Raw genomic sequence first — 26,070 nt, 5'->3', positions numbered from 1 at the left:
AGACAGGGTTAGGGTGTAGAGGTAGACAGGATTAGGGTGGAGCTGAATTGAGGGTTAGGGTGGAGACGTAGACAGGGTTCGGGTGGAGCTGGAGAGAGGGTTAGGGTGGAGAAGTAGACAGGGTTAGGGTGGAGAGGTAGACAGGGTTAGGGTGGAGAGGTAGACAGGGTTAGGGTGGAGAGGTAGACAGGGTTAGGGTGGAGAAGTAGACAGGATTAGGGTGGAGAAGTAGACAGGGTTAGGGTGGAGCTGGAGAGAGGATTAGGGTGGAGAAGTAGACAGGGTTAGGGTGGAGAGGTAGACAGGGTTAGGGTGGAGCTGGAGAGAGGGATAGGGTGGAGAAGTAGACAGGGTTAGGGTGGAGAGGTAGACAGGGTTAGGGTGGAGAGGTAGACAGGGTTAGGGTGGAGAGGTAGACAGGGTTAGGGTGGAGAAGTAGACAGGGTCAGGGTGGAGCTGGAGAGAGGATTAGGGTGGAGAAGTAGACAGGGTTAGGGTGGAGAGGTAGACAGGGTTAGGGTGGAGCTGGAGAGAGGGATAGGGTGGAGAAGTAGACAGGGTTAGGGTGGAGAGGTAGACAGGGTTAGGGTGGAGAAGTAGACAGGGTAAGGGTGGAGAGGTAGACAGGGTTAGGGTGGAGAGGTAGACAGGGTTAGGGTGGAGAGGTAGACAGGGTTAGGGTGGAGAGGTAGACAGGGTTAGGGTGGAGAAGTAGACAGGGTCAGGGTTAGGGTGGAGAAGTAGACAGGGTTAGGGTGGAGAGGTAGACAGGGTTGGGGTGGAGAAGTAGACAGGGTTAGGGTGGAGAAGTAGACAGGATTAGGGTGGAGAAGTAGACAGGGTTAGGGTGTAGAGGTAGACAGGATTAGGGTGGAGCTGAATTGAGGGTTACGGTGGAGACGTAGATAGGGTTCGGGTGGAGCTGGAGAGAGGGTTAGGGTGGAGAAGTAAACAGGGTTACGGTGGAGAGGTAGACAGGGTTAGGGTGGAGAGGTAGACAGGGTTAGGGTGGAGAAGTAGACAGGATTAGGGTGGAGAAGTAGACAGGGTTATGGTGGAGCTGGAGAGAGGATTAGGGTGGAGAGGTAAACAGGGTTAGGGTGGAGAGGTAGACAGGGTTAGGGTGGAGAGGTAGACAGGGTTAGGGTGGAGAGGTAGACAGGGTTAAGGTGGAGAAGTAGACAGCGTTAGGGTGGAGAGGTAGACAGGGTTAGGGTGGAGCTGGAGAGAGGGTTAGGGTGGAAAAGTAGACAGGATTAGGGTGGAGAAGTAGAAAGGGTTAGGGTGGAGAAGTAGACAGGGTTAGGGTGGAGAGGTAGACATTGTTAGGGTGGAGAGGTAGACAGGGTTAGGGTGGAGAGGTAGACAGGGTTAGGTTGGAGAAGTAGACAGGGTTAGGGTGGAGAAGTAGAGAGGGTTAGGGTGGAGAGGTAGACAGGGTTAGGGTGGAGCTGGAGAGAGGGTTAGGGTGGAGAAGTAGACAGGGTTAGGGTGGAGAGGTAGACAGGGTTAGGGTGGAGCTGGAGAGAGGGTTAGGGTGGAGAAGTAGACAGGGTAAGGGTGGAGAGGTAGAGAGAGTTAGGGTGGAGAAGTAGACAGGGTTAGGGTGGAGAGGTAGACAGGGTAAGGGTGGAGAGGTAGAGAGAGTTAGGGTGTAGAAGTAGACAGGGTTAGGGTGGAGCTGGAGAGAGTGTTAGGGTGGAGCTGGAGAGAGGATTAGGGTGGAGAGGTAGACAGGCTTAGGGTGGAGAGGTAGACAGGGTTAGGTGGAGAAGTAGACAGGGTTAGGGTGGAGCTGGAGAGAGTTTTAGGGTGGAGAACAAGACAGGGTTAGGGTGGAGAGGTAGACAGGGTTAGGGTGGAGAAGTAGACAGGGTTAGGGTGGAGAGGTAGACAGGGTAAGGGTGGAGCTGGAGAGAGGGTTAGGGTGGAAAAGTAGACAGGATTAGGGTGGAGAGGTAGACAGGGTTAGGGTTTAGATGTAGACAGGATTTGTGTGGAGCTGGAGAGTGGGTTAGGGTGGAGAAGTAGACAGGGTTAGGGTGGAGAGGTAGACAGGGTTAGGGTGGAGAGGTAGACAGGGTTAGGGTGGAGAGGTAGACATTGTTAGGGTGGAGAGGTAGACAGGGTTAGGGTGGAGCTGGAGAGTGGGTTAGGGTGGAGCTGGAGAGAGGGTTAGGGTGGAGAAGTAGACCGGGTTAGGGTGGAGAGGTAGACAGGGTTAGGGTGGAGAGGTAGACAGGGTTGGGGTGGAGAAGTAGACAGGGTTAGGGTGGAGAAGTAGACAGGATTAGGGTGGAGAAGTAGACAGGGTTAGGGTGGAGCTGGAGAGAGGATTAGGGTGGAGAGGTAAACAGGGTTAGGGTGGAGAGGTAGACAGGATTAGGGTGGAGAGGTAGACAGGGTTAGGGTGGAGAGGTAGACAGGGTTAGGCTGGAGAAGTAGACAGGGTTAGGGTGGAGAAGTAGAGAGGGTTAGGGTGGAGAGGTAGACAGGGTTAGGGTGGAGCTGGAGAGAGGGTTAGGGTGGAGAAGTAGACAGGGTTAGGGTGGAGAGGTAGACATTGTTAGGGTGGAGAGGTAGACATTGTTAGGGTGGAGAGGTAGACAGGGTTAGGGTGGAGAGGTAGACAGGGTTAGGGTGGAGCTGGAGAGAGGGTTAGGGTGGAAAAGTAGACAGGATTAGGGTGGAGAAGTAGAGAGGGTTAGGGTGGAGAAGTAGACAGGGTTAGGGTGGAGCTGGAGAGAGGGTTAGGGTGGAGAAGTAGACAAGGTTAGGGTGGAGAGGTAGACAGGGTTAGGGTGGAGCTGGAGAGAGGGTTAGGGTGGAGAAGTAGACAGGGTAAGGGTGGAGAGGTAGACAGGGTTAGGGTGGAGAGGTAGACATTGTTAGGGTGGAGAGGTAGACAGGGTTAAGGTGGAGAAGTAGACAGGGTTAGGGTGGAGAGGTAGACAGGGTTAGGGTGGAGCTGGAGAGAGGGTTAGGGTGGAAAAGTAGACAGGATTAGGGTGGAGAAGTAGAGAGGGTTAGGGTGGAGAAGTAGACAGGGTTAGGGTGGAGCTGGAGAGAGGGTTAGGGTGGAGAAGTAGACAGGGTTAGGGTGGAGAGGTAGACAGGGTTAGGGTGGAGCTGGAGAGAGGGTTGGGGTGGAGAAGTAGACAGGGTAAGGGTGGAGAGGTAGACAGGGTTAGGGTGGAGAGGTAGACAGGGTTAGGGTGGAGAGGTAGACAGGGTTAGGGTGGAGAGGTAGACAGGGTTAGGGTGGAGAAGTAGACAGGGTTAGGGTGGAGAGGTAGACAGGGTTAGGGTGGAGCTGGAGAGAGGGTTAGGGTGGAGAAGTAGACAGGGTAAGGGTGGAGAGGTAGAGAGAGTTAGGGTGGAGAAGTAGACAGGGTTAGGGTGGAGAGGTAGACAGGGTAAGGGTGGAGAGGTAGAGAGAGTTAGGGTGGAGAAGTAGACAGGGTTAGGGTGGAGCTGGAGAGAGTGTTAGGGTGGAGCTGGAGAGAGGATTAGGGTGGAAAAGTAGACAGGATTAGGGTGGAGAAGTAGAGAGGGTTAGGGTGGAGAAGTAGACAGGGTTAGGGTGGAGAGGTAGACAGGCTTAGGGTGGAGATGTAGACAGGGTTAGGTTGGAGAAGTAGACAGGGTTAGGGTGGAGAGGTAGACAGGGTTAGGTTGGAGAAGTAGACAGGGTTAGGGTGGAGAAGTAGACAGGGTAAGGGTTGAGCTGGAGAGAGGGTTAGGGTGGAGAGGTAGACAGGGTTAGGGTGGAGAAGTAGACAGGGTAAGGGTGGAGCTGGAGAGAGGGTTAGGGTGGAAAAGTAGACAGGATTAGGGTGGAGAGGTAGACAGGGTTAGGGTTTAGATGTAGACAGGATTTGTGTGGAGCTGGAGAGAGGGTTAGGGTGGAGAGGTAGACAGGGTTAGGGTGGAGCTGGAGAGTGGGTTAGGGTGGAGTTAGGGTGGAGCTGGAGAGAGGGTTAGGCTGGAGAAGTAGACAGGGTTAGGGTGGAGAGGTAGACATTGTTAGGGTGGAGAGGTAGACAGGGTTAAGGTGGAGAAGTAGACAGGGTTATGGTGGAGAGGTAGACAGGGTTAGGGTGGAGCTGGAGAGAGGGTTAGGGTGGAAAAGTAGACAGGGTTGGGGTGGAGAAGTAGATAGGGTTAGGGTGGAGCTGGAGAGAGGATTAGGATGGAGAGGTAGACAGGGTTAGGGTGGAGAGGTAGACAGGGTTAGGGTGGAGAGGTAGACAGGGTTAGGGTGGAGAGGTAGACAGGGTTAGGGTGGAGAAGTAGACAGGGTTAGGGTGGAGAAGTAGACAGGGTTAGGGTGGAGAGGTAGACAGGGTTAGGGTGGAGAGGTAGACAGGGTTAGGGTGGAGCTGGAGAGAGGGTTAGGGTGGAGAAGTAGACAGGGTAAGGGTGGAGAGGTAGAGAGAGTTAGGGTGGAGAAGTAGACAGGGTTAGGGTGGAGAGGTAGACAGGGAAAGGGTGGAGAGGTAGAGAGAGTTAGGGTGGAGAAGTAGACAGGGTTAGGGTGGAGCTGGAGAGAGTGTTAGGGTGGAGAACAAGACAGGGTTAGGGTGGAGAAGTAGACAGGGTTAGGGTGGAGAAGTAGACAGGGTTAGGGTGGAGAAGTAGACAGGGTTAGGGTGGAGAGGTAGACAGGGTTAGGGTGGAGAGGTAGACAGGGTTAGGGTGGAGAGGTAGACAGGGTTAGGGTGGAGAAGTAGACAGGGTTAGGGTGGAGAAGTAGACAGGGTTAGGGTGGAGAGGTAGACAGGGTTAGGGTGGAGAGGTAGACAGGGTTAGGGTGGAGAGGTAGACAGGGTTAGGGTGGAGAGGTAGACAGGGTTAGGGTGGAGAGGTAGACAGGGTTAGGGTGTAGAGGTAGACAGGATTAGGGTGGAGCTGGATTGAGGGTTAGGGTGGAGAGGTAGACAGGGCTAGGGTGGAGACGTAGACAGGGTTCGGGTGGAGTTGGAGAGAGGGTTAGGGTGGAGAAGTAGACAGGGTTATTGTGGAGAGGTAGACAGGGTTAGGGTGGAGAGGTAGACAGGGTTAGGGTGGAGAGGTAGACAGGGTTAGGGTGGAGAGGTAGACAGGGTTAGGGTGGAGCTGGAGAGAGGATTAGGGTGGAGCTGGAGAGAGGATTAGGGTGGAGAGGTAGACAGGGTTAGGGTGGAGAGGTAGACAGGGTTAGGGTGGAGAGGTAGACAGGGTTAGGGTGGAGAGGTAGACAGGGTTAGGGTGGAGAGGTAGACAGGGTTAGGGTGGAGAAGTAGACAGGATTAGGGTGGAGAAGTAGACAGGGTTAGGGTGGAGCTGGAGAGAGGATTAGGGTGGAGAGGTAGACAGGGTTAGGGTGGAGAGGTAGACAGGGTTAGGGTGGAGAGGTAGACAGGGTTAGGGTGGAGAGGTAGACAGGGTTAGGGTGGAGAAGTAGACAGGGTTAGGGTGGAGAGGTAGACAGGGTTAGGGTGGAGAGGTAGACAGGGTTAGGGTGGAGAGGTAGACAGGGTTAGGGTGGAGAAGTAGAGAGGGTTAGGGTGGAGAGGTAGACAGGGTTAGGGTGGAGCTGGAGAGAGGGTTAGTGTGGAGAAGTAGACAGGGTTAGGGTGGAGAGGTAGACAGGATTAGGGTGGAGCTGGAGAGAGGGTTAGGGTGGAGAGGTAGACAGGGTTAGGGTGGAGAGGTAGACAGGGTTAGGGTGGAGAAGTAGACAGGGTTAGGGTGGAGAAGTAGACAGGGTTAGGGTGGAGAAGTAGACAGGGTTAGGGTGAAGAAGTAGACAGGGTTAGGGTGGAGAAGTAGACAGGGTTATGGTGGAGAAGTTGACAGGGTTAGGGTGGAGACGGGTTTGTCAGCCCACACTGAGATCTGTAGAGAGTGGTTGTCAGCCCACACTGAGATCTGTAGAGATGGGGTTGTCAGCCCACACTGAGATCTGTAGAGAAGGGTTGTCAGCCCACACTGAGATCTGTAGAGATGGGGTTGTCAGCCCACACTGAGATCTGTAGAAATGGGGTTGTCAGCCCACACTGAGATCTGTAGAAATGGGGTTGTCAGCCCACACTGAGATCTGTAGAGATGGGTTGTCAGCCCACACTGAGATCTGTAGAGATGGGGTTGTCAGCCCACACTGAGATCTGTAGAGATGGGGTTGTCAGCCCACACTGAGATCTGTAGAGAAGGGTTGTCAGCCCACACTGAGATCTGTAGAAATGGGGTTGTCAGCCCACACTGAGATCTGTAGAGATGGGGTTGTCAGCCCACACTGAGATCTGTAGAAATGGGGTTGTCAGCCCACACTGAGATCTGTAGAGAAGGGTTGTCAGCCCACACTGAGATCTGTAGAGATGGGGTTGTCAGCCCACACTGAGATCTGTAGAGATGGGGTTGTCAGCCCACACTGAGATCTGTAGAGATGGGGTTTTCAGCCCACACTGAGATCTGTAGAAATGGGGTTGTCAGCCCACACTGAGATCTGTAGAGATGGGGTTGTCAGCCCACACTGAGATCTGTAGAGATGGGGTTGTCAGCCCACACTGAGATCTGTAGAGAAGGGTTGTCAGCCCACACTGAGATCTGTCGAGATGGGGTTGTCAGCCCACACTGAGATCTGTAGAGAGTGGTTGTCAGCCCACACTGAGATCTGTAGAGAAGGGTTGTCAGCCCACACTGAGATCTGTAGAGATGGGGTTGTCAGCCCACACTGAGATCTGTAGAGATGGGGTTGTCAGCCCACACTGAGATCTGTAGAGATGGGGTTGTCAGCCCACACTGAGATCTGTAGAGATGGGGTTGTCAGCCCACACTGAGATCTGTAGAGAAGGGTTGTCAGCCCACACTGAGATCTGTAGAGATGGGGTTGTCAGCCCACACTGAGATCTGTAGAGATGGGGTTGTCAGCCCACACTGAGATCTGTAGAGATGGGGTTGTCAGCCCACACTGAGATCTGTAGAGATGGGGTTGTCAGCCCACACTGAGATCTGTAGAGATGGGGTTGTCAGCCCACACTGAGATCTGTAGAGATGGGGTTGTCAGCCCACACTGAGATCTGTAGAGATGGGGTTTTCAGCCCACACTGAGATCTGTAGAGATGGGGTTGTCAGCCCACACTGAGATCTGTAGAGATGGGGTTGTCAGCCCACACTGAGATCTGTAGAGATGGGGTTGTCAGCCCACACTGAGATCTGTAGAGATGGGGTTTTCAGCCCACACTGAGATCTGTAGAGATGGGGTTTTCAGCCCACACTGAGATCTGTAGAGATGGGGTTGTCAGCCCACACTGAGATCTGTAGAGATGGGGTTGTCAGCCCACACTGAGATCTGTAGAAATGGGGTTGTCAGCCCACACTGAGATCTGTCGAGATGGGGTTGTCAGCCCACACTGAGATCTGTCGAGATGGGGTTTTCAGCCCACACTGAGATCTGACCTGCTCCAACAGACTACCTGCTCCAACAGACTACCTGCTCCAACAGACTACGACAGGTACCACTGTTTCCCCCTGTGGCCAACCCCTGAGGGTCCGTGGGTGTTGGGGCCTTCGGTTCCAGGTCTGCCAGACAGGTGCCAGTGCAATTTCAGAAACCTGGTTTTCGACAACTAGAGAAACAAGGCGTAGAGTCAGGTTATGTTACCTGTGTGCAGATATTAGTTAACAGACTATTTAGAGGGTGCTGGGTCCTTCACATGCCCGGTTCTCACCCGACGAAGACAGCCATCCCTTCTGCGACCTCAAGGTCTCTTAGCCCCGGGGAGGGCCTGGCTCTCCAGCTATGGTGCAGCGGCGGAAATTTTGGGCTGGGCATCCCAGCTCGGGCTCAGACGGCCATTTCGGATCCAGGTCAAGGGGCCATTTGGGATCCAAGTCAAGGGGCCATTTGGGATCCAAGTCAAGGGGCCATTTGGGATCCAAGTCAAGAGGCCTTTTGGGATCGAGGTCAAGGGGCCATTTGGGATCCAAGTCAAGGGGCCATTTGGGATCCAAGCCAAGGGGCCTTTTGGGATCCAGGTCAAGGGGCCATTTGGGATCCAAGTCAAGGGGCCTTTTGGGATCCAAGTCAAGGGGCCATTTGGGATCCAAGTCAAGGGGCCATTTGGGATCCAAGCCAGGGGGCCTTTTGGGATCGAGGTCAAGGGGCCATTTGGGATCCAAGTCAAGGGGCCTTTTGGGATCCAAGTCAAGGGGCCATTTGGGATCCAGGTCAAGGGGCCATTTGGGATCCAGGTCAAGGGGCCATTTGGGATCCAAGTCAAGGGGCCATTTGGGATCCAGGTCAAGGGGCCATTTGGGATCCAGGTCAAGGGGCCATTTGGGATACAGGTCAAGAGGCCATTTGGGATCCAAGTCAAGGGGCCATTTGGGATCCAGGTCAAGGGGCCATTTTGGATCCAGGTCAAGGGATCAAAATACTGCTAGAGCGAGCGCTCTACCTGTTGGCCCAGGGAGCCGTATGACCAGCGGATAGAGGTCATGATCATGTCTTCAGCGAAGCGTTCTCTGTGGCTGATCTGTGTTCTCTCCCTCCTCCAGGTTAGAGGTCATGATCATGTCTTCAGCAAAGCGTTCTCTGTGGCTGATCTGTGTTCTCTCCCTCCTCCAGGTTAGAGGTCATGATCATGTCTTCAGCAAAGCGTTCTCTGTGGCTGATCTGTGTTCTCTCCCTCCTCCAGGTTAGAGGTCATGATCATGTCTTCAGCGAAGCGTTCTCTGTGGCTGATCTGTGTTCTCTCCCTCCTCCAGGTTAGAGGTCATGATCATGTCTTCAGCGAAGCGTTCTCTGTGGCTGATCTGTGTTCTCTCCCTCCTCCAGGTTAGAGGTCATGATCATGTCTTCAGCGAAGCGTTCTCTGTGGCTGATCTGTGTTCTCTCCCTCCTCCAGGTTAGAGGTCATGATCATGTCTTCAGCGAGCGTTCTCTGTGGCTGATCTGTGTTCTCTCCCTCCTCCAGGTTAGAGGTCATGATCATGTCTTCAGCGAAGCGTTCTCTGTGGCTGATCTGTGTTCTCTCCTCCTCCAGGTTAGAGGTCATGATCATGTCTTCAGCGAAGCGTTCTCTGTGGCTGATCTGTGTTCTCTCCCTCCTCCAGGTTAGAGGTCATGATCATGTCTTCAGCGAAGCGTTCTCTGTGGCTGATCTGTGTTCTCTCCCTCCTCCAGGTTAGAGGTCATGATCATGTCTTCAGCAAAGCGTTCTCTGTGGCTGATCTGTGTTCTCTCCCTCCTCCAGGTTAGAGGTCATGATCATGTCTTCAGCAAAGCGTTCTCTGTGGCTGATCTGTGTTCTCTCCCTCCTCCAGGTTAGAGGTCATGATCATGTCTTCAGCGAAGCGTTCTCTGTGGCTGATCTGTGTTCTCTCCCTCCTCCAGGTTAGAGGTCATGATCATGTCTTCAGCGAAGCGTTCTCTGTGGCTGATCTGTGTTCTCTCCCTCCTCCAGGTTAGAGGTCATGATCATGTCTTCAGCGAAGCGTTCTCTGTGGCTGATCTGTGTTCTCTCCCTCCTCCAGGTTAGAGGAGTGTAGGATCATGTCTTCGGCTAAGCGTCCTCTGTGGCTGAACTGGGATAACCCTGACATCATGAGTGAACTACTGTTTACTAACAACGAGGTCATCTTCAAGAACGGAGATGGTGAGGGGGAGGGAGGGGTGTAGACTGTGTATGTTATTGTGTGTGTGTGTGTGTGTGCGTATGTGCGTGTGTGTGTTTTGGGAGTGGAGTGTATATGTTCATCTACTACTATTTATACACTGTTTATGTAATAGGACTATTGAAATCAGAACGTTGAACTAAAACATCCTCTGATCTGTGTTTGATTCTCCCTAAAACATCCTCTGATCTGTGTTTGACTCTCCCTAAAACATCCTCTGATCTGTGTTTGACTCTCCCTAAAACATCCTCTGATCTGTGTTTGACTCTCCCTAAAACATCCTCTGTGTTTGACTCCCTTAAACATCCTCTGTGTTTGACTCCCTTAAACATCCTTTGTGTTTGACTTTCCCTAAAACATCCTCTGGTCTGTGTTTGACTCCCTAAAACATCCTCTGATCTGTGTTTGACTCCCTAAAACATCCTCTGTGTTTGACTCTACCTAAAACATCCTCTGATCTGTGTTTGACTCCCTAAAACATCCTCTGATCTGTGTTTGATTCTCCCTAAAACATCCTCTGATCTGTGTTTGACTCTCCCAAAAACATCCTCTGTGTTTGACTCTCCCTAAAACATCCTCTGATCTGTGTTTGACTCTCCCTAAAACATCCTCTGTGTTTGACTCCCTTAAACATCCTTTGTGTTTGACTTTCCCTAAAACATCCTCTGATCTGTGTTTGACTCCCTAAAACATCCTCTGATCTGTGTTTGACTCCCTAAAACATCCTCTGTGTTTGACTCTACCTAAAACATCCTCTGATCTGTGTTTGACTCCCTAAAACATCCTCTGATCTGTGTTTGATTCTCCCTAAAACATCCTCTGATCTGTGTTTGACTCTCCCAAAAACATCCTCTGTGTTTGACTCCCTTAAACATCCTTTGTGTTTGACTCTCCCTAAAACATCCTCTGATCTGTGTTTGACTCCCTAAAACATCCTCTGTGTTTGACTCTCCCTAAAACATCCTCTGATCTGTGTTTGACTCTCCCTAAAACATCCTCTGATCTGTGTTTGACTCCCTAAAACATCCTCTGTGTTTGACTCTCCCTAAAACATCATCTGATCTGTGTTTGACTCCCTAAAACATCCTCTGTTTGACTCTCCCTAAAACATCCTCTGATCTGTGTTTGACTCCCTAAAACATCCTCTGTGTTTGATTCTCCCTAAAACATCCTCTGATCTGTGTTTGACTCCCTAAAACATCCTCTGTGTTTGACTCTCCCTAAAACATCCTCTGTGTTTGACTCTTCCTAAAACATCCTCTGTGTTTGACTCACCCTAAAACATCCTCTGTGTTTGACTCTCCCTAAAACATCCTCTGTGTTTGACTCACCCTAAAACATCCTCTGTGTTTGACTCTCCCTAAAACATCCTCTGATCTGTGTTTGACTCTCCCTAAAACATCCTCTGATCTGTGTTTGACTCCCTAAAACATCCTCTGATCTGTGTTTGACTTCCTAAAACATCCTCTGATCTGTGTTTGACTCCCTAAAACATCATCTGTGTTTGATTCTCCCTAAAACATCCTCTGATCTGTGTTTGACTCCCTAAAACATCCTCTGTGTTTGACTCTCCCTAAAACATCCTCTGATCTGTGTTTGATTCTTCCTAAAACATCCTCTGATCTGTGTTTGACTCCCTAAAACATCCTCTGTGTTTGACTCTCCCTAAAACATCTTCTGCGTTTGACTCTTCCTAAAACATCCTCTGTGTTTGACTCACCCTAAAACATCATCTGTGTTTGATTCTCCCTAAAACATCCTCTGATCTGTGTTTGACTCCCTAAAACATCCTCTGTGTTTGACTCTCCCTAAAACATCATCTGTGTTTGATTCTCCCTAAAACATCCTCTGATCTGTGTTTGACTCCCTAAAACATCCTCTGTGTTTGACTCTCCCTAAAACATCCTCTGTGTTTGACTCTTCCTAAAACATCCTCTGTGTTTGACTCACCCTAAAACATCCTCTGTGTTTGACTCTCCCTAAAACATCCTCTGTGTTTGACTCTCCCTAAAACATCCTCTGATCTGTGTTTGACTCCCTAAAACATCCTCTGATCTGTGTTTGACTTCCTAAAACATCCTCTGATCTGTGTTTGACTCCCTAAAACATCCTCTGATCTGTGTTTGACTCCCTAAAACATCCTCTGTGTTTGACTCTCCCTAAAACATCCTCTGATCTGTGTTTGATTCTTCCTAAAACATCCTCTGATCTGTGTTTGACTCCCTAAAACATCCTCTGTGTTTGACTCTCCCTAAAACATCCTCTGTGTTTGACTCTCCCTAAAACATCCTCTGTGTTTGACTCTCCCTAAAACATCCTCTGTGTTTGACTCTCCCTAAAACATCCTCTGTGTTTGACTCTCCCTAAAACATCCTCTGTGTTTGACTCTCCCTAAAACATCCTCTGTGTTTGACTCTCCCTAAAACATCCTCTGTGTTTGACTCTCCCTAAAATATCCTCTGTGTTTGACTCTCCCTAAAACATCCTCTGATCTGTTTGATTCTCCCTAAAACATCCTCTGATCTGTGTTTGACTCCCTAAAACATCCTCTGTGTTTGACTCTCCCTAAATCATCCTCTGTGTTTGACTCCCTAAAACATTCTCTGTGTTTGACTCTCCCTAAAACATCCTCTGATCTGTGTTTGACTCCCTAAAACATCCTCTGATCTGTGTTTGACTCTCCCTAAAACATCCTCTGTGGTTGACTCTCCCTAAAACATCCTCTGATCTGTGTTTCTGTGCGTGTAGATCTACGCCAGGACATGTTGACTCTGCAGATAATTAAAATAATGGAGAATATCTGGCAGAACCAAGGATTAGACCTAAGGTAAGAACACACACACACAAACACACACACACGACTGGACATTAAGCACAGGAGGGGGGGGGGGGGGGGCTGTCAAATCGAGGTCCCAAAATAGTCCTCTTGTCCATCGTTTTTTGAAATGTTTTATGCTTCCTGACTGTCTAGCTTTAGTTTTGCCGGATTGTTAGCTGGACAGAGTTTAGTGATGTAATCAGGACAGAGTTTAGTGATGTAATCAGGACAGAGTTTAGTGATGTAATCAGGACAGAGTTTAGTGATGTAATCAGGACAGAGTTTAGTGATGTAATCAGGACAGAGTTTAGTGATGTAATCAGGACAGAGTTTAGTGATGTAATCAGGACAGAGTTTAGTGATGTAATCAGGACAGAGTTTAGTGATGTTATCAGGACAGAGTTTAGTGATGTAATCAGGACAGAGTTTAGTGATGTAATCAGGACAGAGTTTAGTGATGTAATCAGGACAGAGTTTAGTGATGTAATCAGGACAGAGTTTAGTGATGTAATCAGGACAGAGTTTAGTGATGTAATCAGGACAGAGTTTAGTGATGTTATCAGGACAGAGTTTAGTGATGTAATCAGGACAGAGTTTAGTGATGTAATCAGGACAGAGTTTAGTGATGTAATCAGGACAGAGTTTAGTGATGTAATCAGGACAGAGTTTAGTGATGTAATCAGGACAGAGTTTAGTGATGTAATCAGGACAGAGTTTAGTGATGTTATCAGGACAGAGTTTAGTGATGTAATCAGGACAGAGTTTAGTGATGTAATCAGGACAGAGTTTAGTGATGTAATCAGGACAGAGTTTAGTGATGTAATCAGGACAGAGTTTAGTGATGTAATCAGGACAGAGTTTAGTGATGTAATCAGGACAGAGTTTAGTGATGTAATCAGGACAGAGTTTAGTGATGTAATCAGGACAGAGTTTAGTGATGTAATTAGACAGAGTTTAGTGATGTAATTAGACAGAGTTTAGTGATGTAATCAGGACAGAGTTTAGTGATGTAATCAGGACAGAGTTTAGTGATGTAATCAGGACAGAGTTTAGTGATGTAATCAGGACAGAGTTTAGTGATGTAATCAGGACAGAGTTTAGTGATGTAATCAGACAGAGTTTAGTGATGTAATCAGGACAGAGTTTAGTGATGTAATTAGACAGAGTTTAGTGATGTAATTAGACAGAGTTTAGTGATGTAATTAGACATAGTTTAGTGATGTAATCAGGACAGAGTTTAGTGATGTAATCAGGACAGAGTTTAGTGATGTAATCAGGACAGAGTTTAGTGATGTAATCAGGACAGAGTTTAGTGATGTAATCAGGACAGAGTTTAGTGATGTAATCAGGACAGAGTTTAGTGATGTAATCAGGACAGAGTTTAGTGATGTAATCAGGACAGAGTTTAGTGATGTAATTAGACAGAGTTTAGTGATGTAATCAGGACAGAGTTTAGTGATGTAATCAGGACAGAGTTTAGTGATGTAATTAGACAGAGTTTAGTGATGTAATCAGGACAGAGTTTAGTGATGTTATCAGGACAGAGTTTAGTGATGTAATCAGACAGAGTTTAGGGGAAGTGGGGGGGAAACAACATTTATTTATTAATTTTACCACAACCACCAGCAGGATGTACTGAATTGGGGCCATAAGTAAGTAGCAAAGTAGCAGAAGGTGAGGAAAATTAACGTGGTTAAAATAATTAGATTAAGGTTAGGACAAGGGTTAGGGTTAGCTAAAACAAACATATCTAGCTACAACTAAGGTCTGCTCTGAGAACAATCTTGGTTGTCATATAAAAGTTATGTCAATAGTCCTTCTTTGTGGCACCTGACCACACGACTGAACAGTAGTCAGTGTGAGACAAAACTAGGGCCTGTAGGACCTGCCTTGTTCATAGTGCTGTTAAGAAGGTAGAAACTAGGGCCTGTATGACCTGCCTTGTTCATAGTGTTGTTAAGAAGGTAGAAACTAGGGCCTGCCTTGTTGATAGTGTTGTTAAGAAGGTAGAAACTAGGGCCTGTAGGACCTGCCTTGTTGATAGTGCTGTTAAGAAGGTAGAAACTAGGGCCTGTAGGACCTGCCTTGTTGATAGTGCTGTTAAGAAGGTAGAAACTAGGGCCTGTAGGACCTGCCTTGTTGATAGTGCTGTTAAGAAGGTAGAAACTAGGGCCTGTAGGACCTGCCTTGTTGATAGTGCTGTTAAGAAGGTAGAAACTAGGGCCTGTAGGACTGACCTGGGATCTCTTTAGTCCAGAGGGAAGAGTGCTCTTTACTGCCATGGGGTCTCTTTAGTCCAGAGGGAAGAGTGCTCTTTACTGCCCAGGGGTCTCTTTAGTCCAGAGAGAAGAGTGCTCTTTACTGCCCAGGGGTCTCTTTAGTCCAGAGGGAAGAGTGCTCTTTACTGCCCAGGGGTCTCTTTAGTCCAGAGAGAAGAGTGCTCTTTACTGCCCAGGGGTCTCTTTAGTCCAGAGAGAAGAGTGCTCTTTACTGCCCAGGGGTCTCTTTAGTCCAGAGGGAAGAGTGCTCTTTACTGCCCAGGGGTCTCTTTAGTCCAGAGAGAAGAGTGCTCTTCACTGCCCTGGGATCTCTTTAGTCCAGAGGGAAGAGTGCTCTTCACTGCCATGGGGTCTCTTTAGTCCAGAGAGAAGAGTGCTCTTTACTGCCCAGGGGTCTCTTTAGTCCAGAGGGAAGAGTGCTCTTTACTGCCCAGGGGTCTCTTTAGTCCAGAGAGAAGAGTGCTCTTTACTGCCCAGGGGTCTCTTTAGTCCAGAGAGAAGAGTGCTCTTTACTGCCCAGGGGTCTCTTTAGTCCAGAGAGAAGAGTGCTCTTCACTGCCATGGGGTCTCTTTAGTCCAGAGGGAAAACCTACTGGTCCTCCAAAACCACTTCCAGCAGCATCTGGTCTCCCATCCAGAGACTGACCAGGAACAAACCTGCTTAGCTTCAGAAGCAAGCAAGCTGTGGTATACAGGGTGGTATGCTGCTGGTTAAAGCCAGTGGGATACAGGGTGGTCTGCTGGTTAAAGCCAGTGGGATACAGGGTGGTCTGCTGGTTAAAGCCAGTGGGATACAGGGTGGTCTGCTGCTGGTTAAAGACAGCAGTGGGATACAGGGTGGTCTGCTGGTTAAAGCCAGTGGGATACAGGGTGGTCTGCTGGTTAAAGACAGCAGTGGGATACAAGGTGGTCTGCAGCTGGTTAAAGACAGCAGTAGGATACAGGGTGGTCTGCAGCTGGTTAAAGACAGCAGTGGGATACAGGGTGGTCTGCTGCTGGTTAAAGACAGCAGTGGGATACAGGGTGGTCTGCTACTGGTTAAAGCCAGCAGTGGGATGCAGGGTGGTCTGCTGGTTAAAGCCAGCAGTGGGATGCGGGGTGGTCTGCTGCTGGTTAACACGGTGGAATACAGGATGGTCTGCTGCTGGTTAACACAGTGGGATACAGGGTGGTCTGCTGGTTAAAGCCAGCAGTGGGATACAGGGTGGTCTGCTGCTGGATAACACAGTGGCATACAGGGTGGTCTGGTGCTGGTTAAAGACAGCAGTGGGATACAGGGTGGTCTGCTGCTGGTTAAAGCCAGCAGTGGGATACAGGGTGGTCTGCTGGTTAAAGACAGTGGAATACAGGATGGTCTGCTGCTGGTTAAAGCCAGCAGTGTGATACAGGGTGGTCTTGCTGCTGGATAACACGGTGGAATACAGGATGGTCTGCTGCTGGTTAACACAGTGGGATACAGGGTGGTCTGCTGGTTAAAGCCAGCAGTGGGATACAGGGTGGTCTGCTGCTGGATAACACAGTGGAATACAGGATGGTCTGCTGCTGGTTAACACAGTGGGATACAGGATGGTCTGCTGCTGGTTAAAGCCAGCAGTGGGATACAGGGTGGTCTGCTGCTGGATAACACAGTGGAATACAGGATGGTCTGCTGCTGGTTAAAGCCAGCAGTGGGATACAGGGTGGTCTGCTGCTGGTTAAAGCCAGCAGTGGGATGTGAGTGGTCTGCTGCTGGTTAAAGCCAGCAGTGTGATACAGGGTGGTCTGCTGCTGGTTAAAGTCAGCAGTGGGATACAGGGTGGTCTGCTGCTGGTTAACACAGTGGAATACAGGATGGTCTGCTGCTGGTTAACACAGTGGGATACAGGGTGGTCTGCTGCTGGTTAAAGCCAGCAGTGGGATACAGGGTGGTCTGCTGCTGGTTAAAGCCAGCAGTGGGATACAGGGTGGTCTGCTGCTGGTTAAAGCCAGCAGTGGGATACAGGGTGGTCTGCTGCTGGTTAAAGCCAGCAGTGGGATACAGGGTGGTCTGCTGCTGGTTAAAGCCAGCAGTGGGATACAGGGTGGTCTGCTGCTGGTTAAAGACAGCAGTGTGATACAGGTTGGTCTGCTGGTTAAAGACAGCAGTGGGATACAGGGTGGTCTGCTGCTGGTTAAAGCCAGCAGTGGGATACAGGGTGGTCTGCTGGTTAAAGACAGTGGGATACAGGGTGGTCTGCTGGTTAAAGACAGCAGTGGGATACAGGGTGGTCTGCTGGTTAAAGACAGTGGGATACAGGGTGGTCTGCTGCTGGTTAAAGTCAGCAGTGGGATACAGAGTGGTCCTCTGGTTAAAGACAGTGGGATACAGGGTGGTCTGCTGGTTAAAGCCAGCAGTGGGATGTGGGGTGGTCTGCTGCTGGTTAAAGCCAGTGGGATACAGGGTGGTCTGCTGGTTAAAGCCAGTGGGATACAGGGTGGTCTGCTGGTTAAAGCCAGTGGGATACAGGGTGGTCTGCTGCTGGTTAAAGACAGCGGTGGGATACAGGGTGGTCTGCTGGTTAAAGCCAGTGGGATACAGGGTGGTCTGCTGGTTAAAGACAGCAGTGGGATACAAGGTGGTCTGCAGCTGGTTAAAGACAGCAGTAGGATACAGGGTGGTCTGCAGCTGGTTAAAGACAGCAGTGGGATACAGGGTGGTCTGCTGCTGGTTAAAGACAGCAGTGGGATACAGGGTGGTCTGCTACTGGTTAAAGCCAGCAGTGGGATGCAGGGTGGTCTGCTGGTTAAAGCCAGCAGTGGGATGCGGGTGGTCTGCTGCTGGTTAACACGGTGGAATACAGGATGGTCTGCTGCTGGTTAACACAGTGGGATACAGGGTGGTCTGCTGGTTAAAGCCAGCAGTGGGATACAGGGTGGTCTGCTGCTGGATAACACAGTGGCATACAGGGTGGTCTGGTGCTGGTTAAAGACAGCAGTGGGATACAGGGTGGTCTGCTGCTGGTTAAAGCCAGCAGTGGGATACAGGGTGGTCTGCTGGTTAAAGACAGTGGAATACAGGATGGTCTGCTGCTGGTTAAAGCCAGCAGTGGGATGCAGGGTGGTCTGCTGCTGGTTAAAGCCAGCAGTGTGATACAGGGTGGTCTTGCTGCTGGATAACACGGTGGAATACAGGATGGTCTGCTGCTGGTTAACACAGTGGGATACAGGGTGGTCTGCTGGTTAAAGCCAGCAGTGGGATACAGGGTGGTCTGCTGCTGGATAACACAGTGGAATACAGGATGGTCTGCTGCTGGTTAACACAGTGGGATACAGGATGGTCTGCTGCTGGTTAAAGCCAGCAGTGGGATACAGGGTGGTCTGCTGCTGGATAACACAGTGGAATACAGGATGGTCTGCTGCTGGTTAAAGCCAGCAGTGGGATACAGGGTGGTCTGCTGCTGGTTAAAGCCAGCAGTGGGATGTGAGGTGGTCTGCTGCTGGTTAAAGCCAGCAGTGTGATACAGGGTGGTCTGCTGCTGGTTAAAGTCAGCAGTGGGATACAGGGTGGTCTGCTGCTGGTTAACACAGTGGAATACAGGATGGTCTGCTGCTGGTTAACACAGTGGGATACAGGGTGGTCTGCTGCTGGTTAAAGCCAGCAGTGGGATACAGGGTGGTCTGCTGCTGGTTAAAGCCAGCAGTGGGATACAGGGTGGTCTGCTGCTGGTTAAAGCCAGCAGTGGGATACAGGGTGGTCTGCTGCTGGTTAAAGCCAGCAGTGGGATACAGGGTGGTCTGCTGCTGGTTAAAGACAGCAGTGTGATACAGGTTGGTCTGCTGGTTAAAGACAGCAGTGGGATACAGGGTGGTCTGCTGGTTAAAGACAGCAGTGGAATACAGAGTGGTCTGCTGCTGGTTAAAGCCAGCAGTGTGATACAGGGTGGTCTGCTGCTGGTTAAAGCCAGCAGTGGGATACAGGGTGGTCTGCTGGTTAAAGACAGTGGGATACAGGGTGGTCTGCTGGTTAAAGACAGCAGTGGGATACAGGGTGGTCTGCTGGTTAAAGACAGTGGGATACAGGGTGGTCTGCTGCTGGTTAAAGTCAGCAGTGGGATACAGAGTGGTCCTCTGGTTAAAGACAGTGGGATACAGGGTGGTCTGCTGGTTAAAGCCAGCAGTGGGATGTGGGGTGGTCTGCTGCTGGTTAAAGCCAGCAGTGGGATACAGGGTGGTCTGCTGCTGGTTAAAGCCAGCAGTGGGATACAGGGTGGTCTGCTGCTGGTTAAAGCCAGCAGTGGGATACAGGGTGGTCTGCTGCTGGTTAAAGCTAGCAGTGGGATACAGGGTGGTCTGCTGCTGGTTAAAGCCAGCAGTGGGATGCGAGGTGGTCTGCTGCTGGTTAAAGCCAGCAGTGTGATACAGGGTGGTCTGCTGCTGGTTAAAGTCAGCAGTGGGATACAGGGTGGTCTGCTGCTGGTTAACACAGTGGCATACAGGGTGGTCTGCTGCTGGTTAAAGACAGCAGTGGGATACAGGGTGGTCTGCTGCTGGTTAACACAGTGGCATACAGGGTGGTCTGCTGCTGGTTAAAGACAGCAGTGTGATGCAGGGTGGTCTGCTGCTGGATAACACCGTGGAATACAGGATGGTCTGCTGCTGGTTAACACAGTGGGATACAGGGTGGTCTGCTGCTGGATAACACAGTGGAATACAGGATGGTCTGCTGCTGGTTAACACAGTGGGATACAGGGTGGTCTGTTGGTTAAAGCCAGCAGTGGGATACAGGGTGGTCTGCTGCTGGATAACACAGTGGAATACAGGATGGTCTGCTGCTGGTTAACACAGTGGGATACAGGGTGGTCTGCTGGTTAAAGCCAGCAGTGGCATACAGGGTGGTCTGCTGCTGGTTAAAGCCAGCAGTGGGATACAGGGTGGTCTGCTGCTGGTTAAAGACAGTAGTGGGATACAGGGTGGTCTGCTGGTTAAAGACAGTGGGATACAGGATGGTCTGCTGGTTAAAGCCAGTGGGATACAGGGTGGTCTGCTCCTGGTTAAAGACAGCAGTGGGATACAGGGTGGTCTGCTGGTTAAAGACAGCAGTGGGATACAGGGTGGTCTGCTGGTTAAAGACAGCAGCGGGATACAGGGTGGTCTGCTGGTTAAAGACAGCAGTGGGATACAGAGTGGTCTGCTACTGGTTAAAGCCAGCAGTGTGATACAGGGTGGTCTGCTGCTGGTTAAAGCCAGCAGTGAGATACAGGGTGGTCTGCTGGTTAAAGACAGTGGGATACAGGGTGGACTGCTGGTTAAAGACAGCAGTGTGATGCAGGGTGGTCTGCTGCTGGTTAAAGCCAGCAGTGTTATACAGGGTGGTCTGCTGCTGGATAACACAGTGGAATACAGGATGGTCTGCTGGTTAAAGACAGTGGGATACAGGGTGGTCTGCTGGTTAAAGACAGCAGTGTGATGCAGGGTGGTCTGCTGCTGGTTAAAGCCAGCAGTGTGATGCAGGGTGGTCTGCTGCTGGTTAAAGCCAGCAGTGTGATACAGGGTGGTCTGCTGCTGGATAACACAGTGGGATACAGGGTGGTCTGCAGCTGGTTAAAGCCAGCAGTGTGATACAGGGTGGTCTGCTGCTGGTTAAAGCCAGCAGTGTGATACAGGGTGTTCTTCTGCTGGTTAAAGTCAGCAGTGGGATACAGGGTGGTCTGCTGGTTAAAGACAGTCGGATACAGGGTGGTCTGCTGCTGGTTAAAGTCAGCAGTGGGATACAGAGTGGTCTGCTGGTTAAAGACAGTGGGATACAGGGTGGTCTGCTGGTTAAAGCCAGCAGTGGGATGCGGGGTGGTCTGCTGCTGGTTAAAGCCAGCAGTGTGATACAGGGTGGTCTGCTGCTGGATAACACAGTGGAATACAGGATGGTCTGCTGCTGGTTAACACAGTGGGATACAGGGTGGTCTGCTGGTTAAAGCCAGCAGTGGGATACAGGGTGGTCTGCTGCTGGTTAAAGCCAGTGGGATACAGGGTGGTCTGCTGCTGGTTAAAGCCAGTGGGATACAGGGTGGTCTGCTGCTGGTTAAAGCCAGTGGGATACAGGGTGGTCTGCTGGTTAAAGACTGCAGCGGGATACAGGGTGGTCTGCTGGTTAAAGACAGCAGTGGAATACAGAGTGGTCTGCTACTGGTTAAAGCCAGCAGTGTGATACAGGGTGGTCTGCTGCTGGTTAAAGCCAGCAGTGGGATACAGGGTGGTCTGCTGGTTAAAGACAGCAGTGTGATGCAGGGTGGTCTGCTGCTGGTTAAAGCCAGCAGTGTGATGCAGGGTGGTCTGCTGCTGGTTAAAGCCAGCAGTGTGATACAGGGTGGTCTGCTGCTGGTTAAAGCCAGCAGTGTGATACAGGGTGGTCTGCTGCTGGTTAAAGCCAGCAGTATGATACAGGGTGTTCTTCTGCTGGTTAAAGTCAGCAGTGGGATACAGGGTGGTCTGCTGGTTAAAGACAGTGGGATACAGGGTGGTCTGCTGCTGGTTAAAGTCAGCAGTGGGATACAGAGTGGTCTGCTGGTTAAAGACAGTGGGATACAGGGTGGTCTGCTGGTTAAAGCCAGCAGTGGGATGCGGGGTGGTCTGCTGCTGGTTAAAGCCAGCAGTGTGATACAGGGTGGTCTGCTGCTGGATAACACAGTGGAATACAGGATGGTCTGCTGCTGGTTAACACAGTGGGATACAGGGTGGTCTGCTGGTTAAAGCCAGCAGTGGGATACAGGGTGGTCTGCTGCTGGTTAAAGCCAGCAGTGGGATACAGGGTGGTCTGCTGTTGGTTAAAGACAACAGTGGGATACAGGGTGGTCTGCTGCTGGTTAAAGCCAGCAGTGGGATGCAGGGTGGTCTGCTGCTGGTTAAAGACAGCAGTGGGATACAGGGTGGTCTGCTGCTGGTTAAAGCCAGCAGTGGGATGCAGGGTGGTCTGCTGCTGGTTAAAGACAGCAGTGGGGTACAGGGTGGTCTGCTGCTGATTAACACAGTGGGATACAGGGTGGTCTGCTGCTGGTTAACATAGTGGGGTACAGTGTGGTCTGCTGCTGGTTAACATAGTGGCGTACAGGGTGGCCTGCTGCTGGTTCGGTTATTGTTAGGGTTAGGTTCCGGTGTTTTCATTGTTGGAGTTATTGGACAATTTTATACAATTATTTGTTTGTTTGTTTGTTTCTTGCTGTAGTCATTTAGAGTGACTGAAGCTTTAACAGTTTGTGTGTGTGTGTGTGTGTGTGTGTCCGCGCGCGTGTGTGTGTCCGCGCGCGTGTGTGTGTGTGTGAGTGAGTGTGTGTGTGTTGTACACAAGTGTTAAACTTCAGGGTGTAGACCTACTGAAACATTGATCAGAGGGAGGAGGGTAACCCCTCCCTACAGGAGGTTACCGTATGGCTGTCTGTCTATAGGGGACTGTGTGTTGACCTCTATTTAACCCCTCCCTACAGGAGGTTACCGTATGGCTGTCTGTCTATAGGGGACTGTGTGTTGACCTCTATTTAACCCCTCCCTACAGGAGGTTACCGTATGGCTGTCTGTCTATAGGGGACTGTGTGTTGACCTCTATTTAACCCCTCCCTACAGGAGGTTACCGTATGGCTGTCTGTCTATAGGGGACTGTGTGTTGACCTCTATTTAACCCCTCCCTACAGGAGGTTACCGTATGGCTGTCTGTCTATAGGGGACTGTGTGTTGACCTCTATTTAACCCCTCCCTACAGGATGTTACCGTATGGCTGTCTGTCTATAGGGGACTGTGTGGGGCTGATAGAGGTTGTGAAGAACAGCTACACCATCATGCAGATCCAGTGTAAAGGAGGCCTGAAGGGGGCGCTGCAGTTCAACAGCCACACACTGCACCACTGGATCAAGGACAAGAACAGAGGAGAGGGGTGGGTAGAGGCCACCTGTCTGTCTGTTACACCTGTCTGTTATACCTGTCTGTCTGTTTCACCTGTCTGTCTATCTGGCACTCCCAGATAGACCTGTAACCCTATTCACTCCTAGATAGACCTGTAACTCTATTCACTACCAGGTAGACCTGTAACCCTATTCACTCCCAGATAGACCTGTAACCCTATTCACTCCCAGATAGACCTGTAACTCTATTCACCCCCAGATAGACCTGTAACCCTATTCACTCCCAGATAGACCTGTAACTCTATTCACTCCTAGATAGACCTGTAACTCTATTCACTACCAGGTAGACCTGTAACCCTATTCACTCCCAGATAGACCTGTAACTCTATTCACCCCCAGATAGACCAGTAACTCTATTCACTCCCAGATAGACCTGTAACTCTATTCACTCCCAGATAGACCTGTAACCCTATTCACTCCCAGATAGACCAGTAACTCTATTCACTCCCAGATAGACCTGTAACCCTATTCACTCCCAGATAGACCTGTAACTCTATTCACTCCCAGGTAGACCTGTAACCCTATTCACTCCCAGGTAGACCTGTAACCCTGTTCACTCCCAGATAGACCTGTAACCCTGTTCACTCCCAGATAGACCTGTAACCCTATTCACTCCCAGATAGACCTGTAACCCTATTCACTCCCAGATAGACCTGTAACCCTATTCACTCCCAGGTAGACCTGTAACTCTATTCACTCCCAGATAGACCTGTAACCCTATTCACTCCCAGATAGACCTGTAACCCTATTCACTCCCAGGTAGACCTGTAACCCTATTCACTCCCAGATAGACCTGTAACCCTATTCACTCCCAGATAGACCTGTAACCCTATTCACTCCCAGGTAGACCTGTAACTCTATTCACTCCCAGATAGACCTGTAACCCTATTCACTCCCAGATAGACCTGTAACCCTATTCACTCCCAGGTAGACCTGTAACCCTATTCACTCCCAGATAGACCTGTAACTCTATTCACTCCCAGATAGACCTGTAATCCTATTCACTCCCAGGTAGACCTGTAACCCTATTGACTCCCAGATAGACCTGTAACCCTATTCACTCCCAGGTAGACCTGTAACTCTATTCACTCCCAGATAGACCTGTAACCCTATTCACTCCCAGATAGACCTGTAACCCTATTCACTCCCAGGTAGACCTGAAACCCTATTCACTCCCAGGTAGACCTGTAACCCTATTGACTCCCAGGTAGACCTGTAACCCTATTCACTCCCAGATAGACCTGTAACCCTATTGACTCCCAGGTAGACCTGTAACCCTATTCACTCCCAGGTAGACCTGTAACCCTATTGACTCCCAGGTAGACCTGTAACCCTATTCACTCCCAGGTAGACCTGTAACTCTATTCACTCCCAGATAGACCTGTAACCCTATTGACTCCCAGGTAGACCTGTAACCCTATTCACTCCCAGGTAGACCTGTAACTCTATTCACTCCCAGATAGACCTGTAACCCTATTCACTCCCAGATAGACCTGTAACTCTATTCACTCCCAGATAGATCTGTAACCCTATTGACTCCCAGATAGACCTGTAAGTCTATTCACTCCCAGATAGACCTGTAACCCTATTCAATCCTAGATAGACCTGTAACCCTGTTCACTCCCAGATAGACCTGTAACCCTATTCACTCCCAGGTAGACCTGTAACTCTATTCACTCCCAGGTAGACCTGTAACCCTATTGACTCTATTCACTCCCAGATAGACCTGTAACCCTATTCACTCCCAGATAGACCTGTAACCCTATTCACTCCCAGATAGACCTGTAACCCTATTCACTCCCAGATAGACCTGTAACTCTATTCACTCCCAGATAGACCTGTAACCCTATTCACTCCCAGGTAGACCTGTAACTCTATTCACTCCCAGGTAGACCTGTAACTCTATTCACTCCCAGGTAGACCTGTAACCCTATTCACTCCCAGATAGACCTGAAACCCTATTCACTCCCAGATAGACCTGTAACCCTATTCACTCCCAGATAGACCTGTAACCCTATTCACTCCCAGATAGACCTGTAACTCTATTCACTCCCAGATAGACCAGTAACTCTATTCACTCCCAGATAGACCTGTAACCCTATTCACTCCCAGATAGACCTGTAACCCTATTCACTCCCAGGTATGACAGTGATTGACCTGTAACCCTATTCACTCCCAGATAGACCTGTAACCCTATTGACTCCCAGATAGACCTGTAACTCTATTTACTCCCAGATAGACCAGTAACTCTATTCACTCCCAGATAGACCTGTAACCCTATTCACTCCCAGATAGACCTGTAACCCTATTCACTCCCAGGTATGACAGTGATTGACCTGTAACCCTATTCACTCCCAGATAGACCTGTAACCCTATTCACTCCCAGATTGACCTGTAACCCTATTCACTCCCAGGTAGACCTGTAACCCTATTCACTCCCAGGTAGACCTGTAACCCTATTCACTCCCAGATAGACCTGTAACCCTATTCACTCCCAGATAGACCTGTAACCCTATTCACTCCCAGATAGACCTGTAACCCTATTCACTCCCAGATAGACCTGTAACTCTATTCACTCCCAGGTAGACCTGTAACCCTATTCACTCCCAGATAGACCTGTAACTCTATTCACTCCCAGGTAGACCTGTAACTCTATTCACTACCAGGTAGACCTGTAACCCTATTCACTCCCAGGTAGACCTGTAACCCTATTCACTCCCAGGTAGACCTGTAACTCTATTCACTCCCAGATAGACCTGTAACCCTATTCACTCCCAGATAGACCTGTAACCCTATTCACTCCCAGGTAGACCTGAAACCCTATTCACTCCCAGGTAGACCTGTAACCCTATTGACTCCCAGGTAGACCTGTAACCCTATTCACTCCCAGATAGACCTGTAACCCTATTCACTCCCAGGTAGACCTGTAACCCTATTGACTCCCAGGTAGACCTGTAACCCTATTCACTCCCAGGTAGACCTGTAACTCTATTCACTCCCAGATAGACCTGTAACCCTATTCACTCCCAGATAGACCTGTAACTCTATTGACTCCCAGATAGACCTGTAACCCTATTCACTCCCAGGTAGACCTGTAACCCTATTCACTCCCAGATAGACCTGTAACTCTATTCACTCCCAGGTAGACCTGAAACCCTATTCACTCCCAGATTGACCTGTAACCCTATTCACTCCCAGATAGACCTGTAACTCTATTCACTCCCAGATAGATCTGTAACCCTATTGACTCCCAGATAGACCTGTAAGTCTATTCACTCCCAGATAGACCTGTAACCCTATTCACTCCTAGATAGACCTGTAACCCTGTTCACTCCCAGATAGACCTGTAACCCTATTCACTCCCAGGTAGACCTGTAACTCTATTCACTCCCAGGTAGACCTGTAACCC

The 26,070-nt window shown here is 50.0% G+C and overlaps 1 protein-coding gene across 1 annotated transcript in view; it reads left to right on the top strand.

Annotated features, from left to right (window-relative positions):
- zgc:158659 (uncharacterized protein LOC791141 homolog) overlaps positions 1–26,070 on the top strand; it is a 112,543-nt gene that overhangs the window by 71,062 nt on the left and 15,411 nt on the right. The window contains exons 20-22 of the mRNA XM_064940881.1: positions 9,520–9,641; positions 12,409–12,487; positions 22,463–22,633. Coding sequence (XP_064796953.1) covers positions 9,520–9,641; positions 12,409–12,487; positions 22,463–22,633 — 372 coding nt within the window. The remainder of the gene's footprint in view (positions 1–9,519; positions 9,642–12,408; positions 12,488–22,462; positions 22,634–26,070) is intronic.

Source organism: Oncorhynchus masou, chromosome 27 (genome assembly GCF_036934945.1).
Source record: "Oncorhynchus masou masou isolate Uvic2021 chromosome 27, UVic_Omas_1.1, whole genome shotgun sequence".
In the NCBI taxonomy this organism is placed as follows: Eukaryota; Metazoa; Chordata; class Actinopteri; order Salmoniformes; family Salmonidae; genus Oncorhynchus; species Oncorhynchus masou.
The sequence above is the reverse complement of the archived record's forward strand: the minus strand, read 5'-3'. Positions and strand labels throughout refer to the sequence as shown.